At 33.7% G+C, this 12,519-nt stretch overlaps 1 protein-coding gene across 1 annotated transcript in view; it reads right to left on the bottom strand.

Annotated features, from left to right (window-relative positions):
• Positions 1-12,519, bottom strand: part of LOC103100696 (protocadherin Fat 4) — a 166,332-nt gene that overhangs the window by 30,369 nt on the left and 123,444 nt on the right. Inside the window, exon 17 of the mRNA XM_007504022.3 lies at positions 12,267-12,412. Within this exon, the coding sequence (XP_007504084.2) occupies positions 12,267-12,412 (146 nt within the window). The remainder of the gene's footprint in view (positions 1-12,266; positions 12,413-12,519) is intronic.

Below are 12,519 nucleotides of genomic sequence, written 5' to 3'. Positions count from 1 at the left end.
GGGTAGCTCAGTGGATTGAGAGCCACGTCTAGAGAAGGGAAGTCTAAGGTTCAAATCTGATCTCAGATACTTCCTAGCTGTGGGACCCTGGGCAAGTCACTTAGACCCCATTGCCTAGACCTAAGACTCCAATACATAGTATGGATTCTAAAGTGAAAGTTAAGGGTTTAAAAAAAATAAAAAGTAAAACACAAATAAAATAAAGGGGTATACAATTTGCTGAAATATTTTATTTAACAAATATTTTAATACTATCTCATCTATATAATTTCAGTCTTCTAAATATGATCTTAGCTACATATAATATATTAGCTTATTTTTTCATACTTCCTCTCACCCCACCTCCTTTTTATACTTCTTTTTGGGTGATGTTTTTCTGGGAAATGTAGGGTAGGGGATAGTAAAACATAGGTGATATAAAACAAAATATATCAATGGCATATATTTTAAAATAAAAGTACCTCAAATTGAAATCTATACATACTTATAGGGACATAAGTTTTCATTTCAAGTATTTAAATGTTTATTTTCTTTTCAAAGATAATTTTGCTATCAAATTAATTAAAAATTACTATCATTGCTATAAAGATATCTCATAGTTTTTTAGTGATGCTTTTATTATGTCTTGATTGACCTAAAGTCATTCTATCATATATTTGATTATAGTCTCTACTGCTTGAAAACCAGGAATGCAAATTCATGCCTTTTTTCAAGAGTTTGTTTCCTTCTTGTTGGGGTTCTCACTAAAATAAGAAAAAATTATTCTTGGATAAATTCCTAGATTGATTTTATTTTAAAATGGGAAGATGCATTTAGGTAGATGCATTTAGTTTTTTTTATATAATTTTGTACTAAGCATATTATGTCTTCAGTTTTTTTTTTATCTGTGACACTCCATATGGATTCAAATTCACATCAATTGGATGAATAAAATGCATAGTCAGCAAAGCCACACATATTTTCACACTCAGTAAGAAAGGCTATATCCATTAGGATATACTCTGAGAGTTTTTCATGGTACAGTGTTCCAATTTCTTTTCTGTACCCCATAGCAAGCTCCAGTGAAGTTCATTTTGCCTGTACTCTTATCACAATTAAAGTTTGAATATTTTCTTTTTCTTTGGCTCAAAAAGACAACTATTACTTCAAAAGCAAAGCTAACAGGATGAGGGTATGCCACAGTCTCAGGCATGAAATATTATTCTGGCCACATCTCTGACAAAAGCATTGGCCTCCTCTCTTTGGAATGTGAATGGGCCATTTTTGCTTGACTACACTATGTGCCTTTGCCCAGGATACACTCAAAAGCTTGGCTTACATCATTGTAATCATGACTGTTGAAATCCTAAGCATAATCCACTAGTTGTTCTGCCAAAGATAGTCACTTTGCAGTTACTTGGGGAAAAGAATACTAAGTAAATGTCCAGAAACTGCCACATTCAGCTGGGTTTTCACTTGTAAGATAATAATTTCCATTTTCCTCCTCTAATTCACAAAATCTAGGTGGGGACCCGTGATCATGGACTTAAGATACCATTAGTTGCTTGAAATTCTGAGGATCCAGTGAGAGATAGTTTTCAATTTTCAGCAAAATGGTTGCTTCTACAAGAGCATCATTTGTTCCTTGCTTTATTTTAAAATGTTAGCTATATATTATTATGTCTAGAAATTTAGGAGTAAAAAGGAAGAGAGTCACAGAAGGCTAATTTTAATGATAACTTCAGCTAACTAAAGGAAACTTTTTTTTGAAAGTTCTTTTTAAGTTTTTGGATATTGCAGAATTAAGCATACTTCATGGCAGAAGAGATAGGGCCCTTAAAAGGAGATTCAAGATGAAAAATACAAAGGGAATGAACAATGAAAAAAGCTCCCAAAGGAAAGGTTCAAGAGTTTCAGTGAAGAATTAGATTTAGCAAGGAGAAAGGGTCATCATTTCCTGAAATTGGAACAAAAAAGAAGAGGATAAAAGGGAGCTTTGGAAATGTAGAGGATAAATGAGAAAGCTCATGATAGATGAAATCAATTTTCTCAGAAAAGCAGAAGTCAAGATCATTTGTTAAGAGAGATGGGAAATGCATGAAGTTAAGATGACTTCAGAAAAAAAGGCTTTCAAAAACACACAATACAGGGGAGTAAATTAGAGAAGGCTATGCAGTGGTGAGAGCTCAGTGGAGAGATGTATATTGCAAAAAGTATTCCATTCCATAAAAAAGCCCTTGACAGGAGAAAAAGAGGTTGTAGGTAATCAAGAGAATTTCTTTTGGACTATGGAAAGGCCTCAAGATCATACTTTTAACCCATGACTGCCAATATATTTGCTGTGTCATGGAAGCATTTCATTATTCCTCACTCATGATTAGGTTAGCTATATGGAAGAGAAAACTGAGACAATGGGAGGTTACATGATTTTCTCATAGTGACAATCTAACACGCTTTATTAAATACCTACTATGTGCCCAAAACTCTAGGATTAATTGAAAATGTATGAGAGGAGTAGTGTCATAGTGTCATGTTGTATATTTGGAAGGGAGAAAAAGGGACATGATTTTGGATCATAGGAGGAACATGTAGTGTAGAAATGGTAGGATGGATATCTGTTAGAAAAGTTAAAATGCCCTCTAGATTTCAGCATACTGTGCCAAACTCTGGTCACCCCTCCCTGGTAATAAGTCAGTCTGCCTGCAATATTCTTGGATCCATTAGAATGGTTTCAGGACTTTGTGCATAGATTCAACAACTTGGGAATAGACAAAAAGGACAAATATTTTTTAAAAGATCCTAGAGTGAAATTTTTCAGGAAATGAATATTGGAAGTATCAAGTTCAAATATCTAAATATCATTAATGAAAATAAGAAAATTACATAAAGATTACTGGATGACATCAACAATACCCTTTGGATTTTATGAACAAATAATGTGAATTTCAAAGAAGATTCTGAGAAATGGCATCAGAGAGAGTATTGGGGAATGACCAACCAAAGGGTAAGACGTTCTTCCTCCAGTTTCTAAAATAAATAGGCCACCTTTGGAGAAGGGAGCACAAATGGGGGAGACAGTTTTTAGGGGATAGGAGCATAAAGGGAAGATTGAAAGGATGAAAGGGAATAAAATACAGTAGGGGTTCCACAGAGCACAAGAAAAAAAATAATTTGAGGGAAGTACTCTAAATTAGAAAATGCTGTTCTCATTATTTTAGAAAATACCTTTATAGCAGTCCATAATTTAGGTGAAGTCATTTATATAAAGAAGCTACAGAAAACCTTTGAGGGCCTAAGTCCTTTAAAGCTAAGGAGTTACAGTATAAAATAAACAATAAAATTATCCTATCCAAATATTCATAATCCACTTCTATAATTATGACTCACATTTTCAAAAAAACATTCATTTTACTCCAGATAGTGAAATACATGCTATTTTTAAACTGCCTTTACCTATAAAACAAAATGTATTTTAAAAATCTCTTCTAAAAATATACATTTATCACAATGTGAACTTCAGTTCAAAATGTTTGCAAACACTGTTCAGCTTGGTTGATTAATGGTATAACAGCAACAAGACTAATTCGCATCAACTAACATAGTTTCTGAAAAAAAGAGAGATCTCTACACTAGTTTCCTTAAGAACTAATCAAAGAACTATACAGAGTTCACAGGAACAAAAACCAAATTTTTGCTCTCACCTCACAAAAAAAAAAAAGCAAATTCTATACCATTTTAAGACAAAAACAAAAATAAAACAAGCAATCCTTAAAAGCCTTGTGGAAGGAGGAAAGGTTCCTTTTTTCTTTTTTTTCTTTTGTTTCTACTATGAAAGTGTTTCGTTCCATACACAAACATTTAAGTTAAGAGTGTATAAATCTATTTAAATGGAAGAGAAGGCACATACTAAAATTTATAATATAACCATTACTCAGTTGCTTTTACTCTAAAAGTAACATAAATCCCCCTTTGAGTGTATTTTTAAAAATTATTTTGTAAGGATAGCAGGCTGATGAGTCTGAACAAAAAGGCCTACTCTGAGTCACTGTCTAAACCACTCAAGTTACCTTATTCAATTTCTCTCCACAGAATTTTGTTGGACTGGTTCCTTGTGTTTTCCAGACATGATCCGGCTATAGTGGGGGGTTGTAATACTGAGTCATTTTGTGGAGTGATGAGGACTTCAGTTCACAAAGGACACATATGCAAGTGTTCACCATATATGCACTGGCAATGAATAACTTCTGTGGTTTTATATTTCTGTTAACAGAAGTCATTATCTGACTAGTATTATTCCCTGAGTTTGGAGTAAAACAATTAAATCACAAAATAGAAAAACAATAGAAAATATATGTTGTCTCCTGTTGATCTCTGTTCCTGTCCAAAGGTGACATTAAAGGACCTTCTCCCCTATAAACACACATGCACATGCATGCACACATGAACACACATGCAGAAACATACACAGATTAATTTTTCTTTAAAAAGTTATTTGAGAGTAAATTTTATTTTATTCGTCCCATGAGTGTTTTGCATGGCTTGCCTTAGGCACAGAAAGTACAAGTTTTTGATCTGCCTGAAACATTGGAAAAGGGCACAGAACACTCAAGCTTAAAAAAAACAAACAGATAATGGGCAATCTAGATCAGTGAACTTTACTTTGATTCATTGTAAAACACTAGAATACTCTTGTTAAGGAATTATTAAGATGTAGAAAAATAAATTGTGATTACAAAGAGTTTCATAAAAAAAGATGATTAAAAGGCAGCATTGACAATAACATAAACACAGAATCTGAAGTCTAAAGGCCTGAGTTCAACTCTTACTTCTCAAGTGGAAAAATAAGTTGGCAAGTTATAAAAATAAAATATTTAGATGGAAAAACTGTTCCAATATAGGTTAAAAACTGGATACTTTTGATAGATGTAATCAAAAGTATCCTCAGTAGTGAAGTGAAGCTCAAATATGAACTTCCCTTCAGGGCCAGGCACAAGGGCACTGAAGAGACTCATTATAAAAATACAATGTTTATTGAAATATATAAAGATAAATAAATGATTTCTATTTCTGGTATTCTAAATCCACCCAAATAAACTCCCAGGTTCTACAAGGAACCGCTTCTCCTGTGTTTCACAGGCTACACTAATCCTCCCTGATCTGACTAACCCAAATTTATACTATCTAAATAAAAACTACCGCTGTTATCCTTATAAATCTTAACTTTACTTTCAAATTATAAAATAGCAAAGTCTAGCTGGTTGAGTCTCAACAAGAACCAAACCAAATACCAGGTTTTTCTTTGGTCTTCTCAGAATTAAACAATCTATAAAACCACTATAGATATTCAAAAATGTTTACTAAATTGGGAAAGGAAATCACTGAGCACCTTCAGATTTTTCCCTCAGACAGAGAGAGAGGCAAAGATATTACCTCCTCCAGCCCTGAGAGAGAGTCCCTGAGTATGTGTCTCTACCAACTGCCAGAGAGAGTAATTGACGTAGAAAAACTATAACTGTCACATCTGAAATCAACATTCTCCCTCAGCTCTGCTCCAAACTCCAGATCTTTCTCAAGCAGCCACACTTTACTTCTTACCTCTAAACTAATAAAACAATACTTATTTTCCAATATCATCCTTACACAATCTAACTTTGGCCTTAAGTGAATTCCTTTAACTTCTCCGAGTCTCACTTTTCTCAAATATGAAATGAAGGGGTTGGACTAGTTACCTTCTAAACTTCCAGCTTCAAATATATGGTATATAACTACCTCGTTTTATTGACATTGGCCTAAACTTTTAGATCAGGTCAATTATTGGAATTACTTAGACTTTGGCAAAACTATTTAATGAGACCTCTCATTTTACTTTTGTGAATAAGAAGAACCATGGACTAATCAAGTAGAGTTAGATTGGTTCAGAACTGTTTGAATGGCAAACCCAAAGAATAGTGGCTAATGGTATGATATCAACTTGGGAAATCTCTAGTAGAGGGTTTCAAGTAAGCCGTATACTTTTTAAAAAATCATAATCAATGACTTGAATAAATTGATGGTATAGCTAATGGGTTAGACAATAGGGATACAAAAAGAACTGAATAGCATATAACAATTGGGTTGAATCCAATATAATGATATTTAATGAGATAAATGTTGTCTTGTACTTATATTCAAAAGCATTAATTTGACACGTGCAAAATGGGTAAAGTGTGACTAAATAGCCATTCATCCAGAAAATATACGAAAATTTCTTTAATCTGCTAACACAGACTACCATCATTTCCAAAGAACTGACATTGGGAACCAAGATGGAGGAGTAACTAGGGCAGCAGTGGACCATTTCACCATGAAAATCCTCTCTGGCCAAGAGTAAAATATTGCCACAAAAGGAATACAGGAGTGAAAGAACCAAAAAAAAAAAGACAGAGGGAAACAACCTTCAGAGAAAGAAAAACCCCCAAAGTAGGTAGAGACCATGTGGGGAACTGAGGTGAGAGGGGAGCAGAGCCAGCAGAAGGCATAGCAGTGAGTGAAGAGTAAGCCAAGAGCAAAACACACCAACCCACCTCCCCACACATCTGCTCTAAAAGGTCTAAGCTAAGTGAGACCCTAAGATCATGCCGAGAAAATAGAGATCCAAGTCAACTAACACCCCTTGAAATTGCAAACCTGTGAAGAAGTCCAGAATCCCAATCCAAGGCAATATGGACTGAAGGGAACCAATCCACATGGACCCAGAGTAAAGCCAGGAATCTCAGTCTGGCCTTGGAGTGAGGACACAGTTCTCAGGGGAAGCCTCCCTGGCATCTTTTTGCCCAAAACTAAGGATAGAGCTCCAAGATAAGGCAATCAAGGATGGCCCTAATTGAATCAAGAACAACTTGAAACCAAAAAAAAAAACAAGCCTAAGACTGGGGCTAGAATCTGATCAGCACCTAACAATCAGGTTCAAACTGAGATCAAAAGCTTACACTAAGCCCTAGGAAAATCTTTAAGCTATCAGCATCTCAAGGGTCAATTGAATCAGCAGTGGGAAGGGCTTCTCAGAGCTCTCAGTCTTCAGACCATCTGGTAAACTAGTAACAACCCAGAAAATAAGTCATAGATAACATCAAGGAAGGACTGAAGTTTAAGAGGACAACCCAACTTCACAGAAAACAGAGCCTACCTATAATTACAGAGATAAAATGAGCCAATGATTCTAATGGTTAATTGGTATGGGTTTGACAAAAGTGAGAACAGTTTGATAAAACACAATTTAACTTGAGAAGTACAGATAGAAAATATAAAGGAGGAAAGAGGAATTATTACTCTAATATCTTATTACTATACCTAAATTCCTAATCCTAAATAAAATTTCTAAAATAAAAAAACAACTGCTCTATCTTCTTCTTGGCTTGGCCTAATCTAACCTTTTTTACCTATAAATTTATTCACTACCTACCTACATATACTAATAAATAAACATTCATCATCAATGAACTCCTTAAATCTGTTTTTCTTGATCCCAACTGTCAGTGATAAAAACTGTCAGAGCCTGAGACAGAGAACCTGCTTCCTCAAGATCCAGAAACCATCTTTGTGGTAGCAAAAAATTGGAAAATGAGGTGATGCCCTTCAACTGGGGAAAGGCTGAACAAATTGTGGTATATGTTGGTGATGGAATACTATTGTGCTCAAAGGAATAATAAACTGGAGGAATTCCACGGGAACTGAAATGACCTCCATGGATTGATACAGAGTAAAAGGAGCAGAACCAGGAAAACATTATACACAGAGACTGTGGTACAATCAAATGTAATGAACTTCTCCATTAGTCTCAATGAAGTGATCCTGAGCAACTTGGAAGGATCTAGGAGAAAGAACACTATCTACATTCAGAGGAAAAACTGTGGGAGTAGAAACACTACTTGATTACATGGATCGAAGGGATATAGTTGGAGATGTAGCCTCTAAATGAATATCCTAATGCAAACACCAACAACATGGAAATAGGTTTTGATCAAAGACACACGTAATACCCAGTGGAATTGTGTGTCAGCTATGGGAAGGGTGGGAGAGGGGAGGGAGGGAAAGAATATGATTCTTTTAACCAAGGAATAATGTTTTAACTGACTCAATAAATAATTGACTAACTTGAAACTCATGATTTCATGAGAAATCAAGAAACAAGAGAGCAGAATCAAAGGAATGAAAAAAAGGTAAACATGAAATATCTTATTGAAAAACAACTGACCTAGAAAAAAGACCAAAGAGGAGAGAGACAATCTGAGAATTATTGGATTACCTGTAAGACATGTTGAAGAAAAAACCTTGGATATCATATTACAAGAAATTATCAAAGATCACTTTCCAGAGATTCTTGATTGAGAAAATAAAATTGAAATTAAAGGAATTCACAGATTGCCTCCAGAAAAGAGTCCTCAATTGACAACTTCCAGGAATGTAATAGCTCAATTCAAGAGCCACCAAGCCAAGAAAAAAATACTTCAAGCAGCCAGAAATAAGCCATTCAAATATCATGAAGCTACAATCAGGATCAATCAGGACCTAGTGGCTTCTACATTAAAGGATCGGTAGGCATAGAATATGATATTCAGAAAGGAGAAAGATTAGAGTTTAAAACCCAGAGTTACCTATCCAGCAAAATTTAGTATATTCTTTTAAGAGGAAAAAAATGGTAACTTAATAAGATAGAAGATTTCCAAGCATTCTAGAGGAATAAGCTAGACCTAAACAAAAAATTTGGAAACCAAATATGAGACATAGCAGAAGCCCAGACAGGAAGGTAAATAATAAAGAGAAAATGTATTAAGGGTTAATTATGGTAAAAATGTTTATATGTCTACATGGAAAGAGGATTTCTATAATTCTCAAAAATTACTATCAGTAGTAGAGAAGACAAAAGAAATTTACTCAAAATGAGAGTGGAAAAGTAAACTGATTATGTTAACATGATGTATATGATGATATAATATGATATGATACATATGATGAATATTTATATGATGCAGAAAAAGCCTTTGACACAATACAACACCCATTCCTATTAAAAATACTAGAAAATATAGGAATAGAATGGTTATTCTTCAAAATAATAAATATATATTTAAAACCATCAGCAAGTATCATCTGCAATTAGGACAAGTTAGAAGCCTTCCCGATATGATTAGGAGTAAAGCAAGGATGTCCACTCTCATGTTTTTATTTCATTATTGTACTAGAAATGCTAGCAGTAGCATTTAGAGAAGAAAAAGAAATTGAAGGGATTAAAGTAGGCAATGAGGAGACTAAATTATCACTTTTTTCATATGATATGAAGGTATACTTAAAGAACCTCAGAAAATCAACTAAAAAGCTTGTGGGAATAATTAACTTTAGTAAAGCTACAGGGTGCAAAATAAACCCACATAAATCATCAGCAGACATTAGAAAGAGAAACTCCATTTAAAATCACTCTAGACAATATAAAATATTTAGGAATCTATATGCCAAGAAAAGCACAGAATTATATGAACACAACTACCAAACACTTCACACAATCAAAACTAGATCTAAAATATGGGGAAACTGTTAATTTCTCTGGGGTAGGATGAGCTAATATAATAAAAATGACAATTCTACCCAAATTAATCTACTTATTCAGTGCCATACCTATCAAACTACCAAAAAAACTTTTTTCATAGAATTAGAAAAAAAACTATAACAAAGTTCATCTGGAAGAACAAAAGATCAAGAATATCAAGGGAAATAATGAAAAGGATGTGAAGGATGTCAGCCTAGCAGTACCAGATCTAAAATTGTTCTACAAAGCAGTGGTCATCAAAATAGTATGGTACTGGCTAAGAGACAGAAGGGTGAATCAATGAAATAGACTAGGGATAAATTATTTCAGTTAGCTAATGTTTGGTAAACATAAAGATCCTAGCTTTTGGGACAAGAACTCACTTTTTGACAAAACTGATGGAAAAATTGGAAAATAGCATGGAGAAAATTAAGTTTAGATCAACATCTTATACCCTACACCAAGATAAATTCAAAATGGGTAAATGCCTTAAATATAAAAAGTGAAATCATAAATTAGGTGAACAGAGATTAGTATACCTATCAAATATGTAGGAAAGGAAGGAATCTAAGACCAAGCAAGAGATAGAGAACATTGCAAAATACAAAATAAATGACTTTGATTATATCAAATTAAAAAAGATTTTGTACAAACAAAACCAATGCAACCAAAATAAGAAGAAAGCAACAAACTGGGAGTAATTTTTTATTAAAAAAACCTCCCTGAAAAAGGTTTAATTTCTCAAATATATAAGGAACTAAGTCAAATCTATGAAAAAAAAAAATCAAGTCATTCCCAATCAACAAATGGTTAAGGGACATAAATAGACAGTTTTCACAGGATGAGATCAAAACTATCAATAAGCACATGAAAAAGTGTTCTAAATACCTCCTGATTAGATAAGTGAAAATTAAAATAACTCTGAGGCGCCACCTCATACCTAGCAAGCAGATTGGCCAATATGACAACAAAGGAAAGTGATAAATGTTGGAGGGGATGTGACAAAATTGGAACACTAATACACTGTTGGTGAAGTTGTGAATTGGTCCAACCATTCTGGAGGGCAATCTGGAACTATGGGCAAAGGACTTTAAAAGAATGCCTACACTTTGACCCAGTCATACCACTGCTGGGTATGTATGCCAAAGAGATGATAAGGAAAAAGACATGTACAAAAAATATTTATAGCCATGCTCTTTGTGGTAGCAAAAAATTGGAAAATGAGGGGGTGCCCATCAATTAGGAAATGGCTGAATAAATTGTGGTATATGATGGTGATGGAATATTATTGTGCCAAAAGGAATAAAGAAACAGAGGAATTCCATGTGAATTGGAATGACCTCCAGGAAGTGATGCAGAATGAAAAGATCAGAAACAGGAGAACTTTATACACAGAGACTTATACACTATGGCACAATCGAATGTAATGGAATTTTCTACCAGTATCAATGCAATGATCCAGGACAATCCAGAGGAATTTAGGAGCAAAAACACTATCCACATCTAGAGAAAGAACTGTGAAACCAGAAATGCATTAGAAAAATATATGATTGATCATGTAGTATGATAGGGATATGTCTAAGGTTTTGGTGTTAAAGGATCACTCTACTGCAAATATGAATATAATGGAAATGGGTTTTGAACAATAATACATGTATAACCTATTGGTATTGCTTGTCAGCTTTGGGAGCAGGGAGGAGAGAGCAGGGCAGTTTGGGGGGAGATCATGAATCATGTAACCTTGGAAAATATTTTAAATAAAAATTAAAAAAAAAAACAAAGAACTGATGTTCAATCAGAGAGCAATGAAGAGGTTTCAATATTTTACTAGAGAAAAACTAGCAAAATATAATTCAAGGATAAAAGGGTCCACAGCTGGCAAAAAGTAAATTCTTCAACAGAGAAAGGAAATGAGGTAGCTTAACAGTACAGGCTCTAGATATAATATCTACCATTAAAAGAGAATGATTTAGAAAGTAAAAGACAAATTTATTTAAATATATATATATGTATATATATATATATATACACACACACACAGAGAGATTGATTAGATTGATTGATTGATTGGGTTGTTCAGGACTATGTCAGATAATATACTTGGTAGGACATCTGGCATTTTATTTTAATTTCTGGAAACCATATTTTAGGAAGAATATTATTAAATTACAGAGCACCCTCAGAGAATAATAAGGATGTTCAAGAAACATCTTTTGTAGAAATAGATGGAGCCTCAATGCATTTTGAAGAATACCATTTTCCAATTTATTTCCTATATTAATTTTTCTCTGATGTAGGCAAAATGTGCCTTTTAATTAACATGGAAATACATATTATATACACATGTACAACCTATACCATAGTACCTGCTGCCTTAGGAAGGAGAGAGGCTTGGGGGAAAAGAATATGGATTGAAAAGTGTCAGAAAACAATTATTAAATTTTTATCTATATGTAATCTGGAAAAATAACAATTAAAAACATTTCTTTTATATGTACTATGTTCAGATAACAGTTGTACTAAATGACCTATAAGTCCCTTTAAACACTTAATATATAAAGCACATAAAATCTGATCATAAATCGAAGGACTCATCACAAATTGAATTTAGTTCTAAACTTAGGCCAGTAAATCTTCAACATTTCTTAAACAAGGCAATATAATTTTCTCATAAATACTAAGAAAATCTAAACAGTATTACTTTTGAAAATAGTCTCATATTTACCAGAACATTGATGGTCACAAGAGCAGAACTACTTCTCTGTCTCAGTGGATCAGGTTCAATGTCATTGTCCTTATCTGTTACTCTGACTACTAACCTGTATTGGGCTTGAACCTCTCTGTCTAATGAATCCAACAGTTTTATCATTCCTGAAAAGAAAAGCACAAAAATTTCTGTTATACACTTATCAAAGGATTTCAATCTCCATCTGAGGTTGACAAAGAAACAAGAAAAATAGGAAATGAAAATTAGCATA

The sequence above is a fragment of the Monodelphis domestica genome, chromosome 5, assembly GCF_027887165.1.
Source record: "Monodelphis domestica isolate mMonDom1 chromosome 5, mMonDom1.pri, whole genome shotgun sequence".
Taxonomy (NCBI): Eukaryota; Metazoa; Chordata; class Mammalia; order Didelphimorphia; family Didelphidae; genus Monodelphis; species Monodelphis domestica.
Note: the sequence above shows the minus strand (reverse complement) of the source record. Positions and strands in the feature narration are given on the sequence as shown.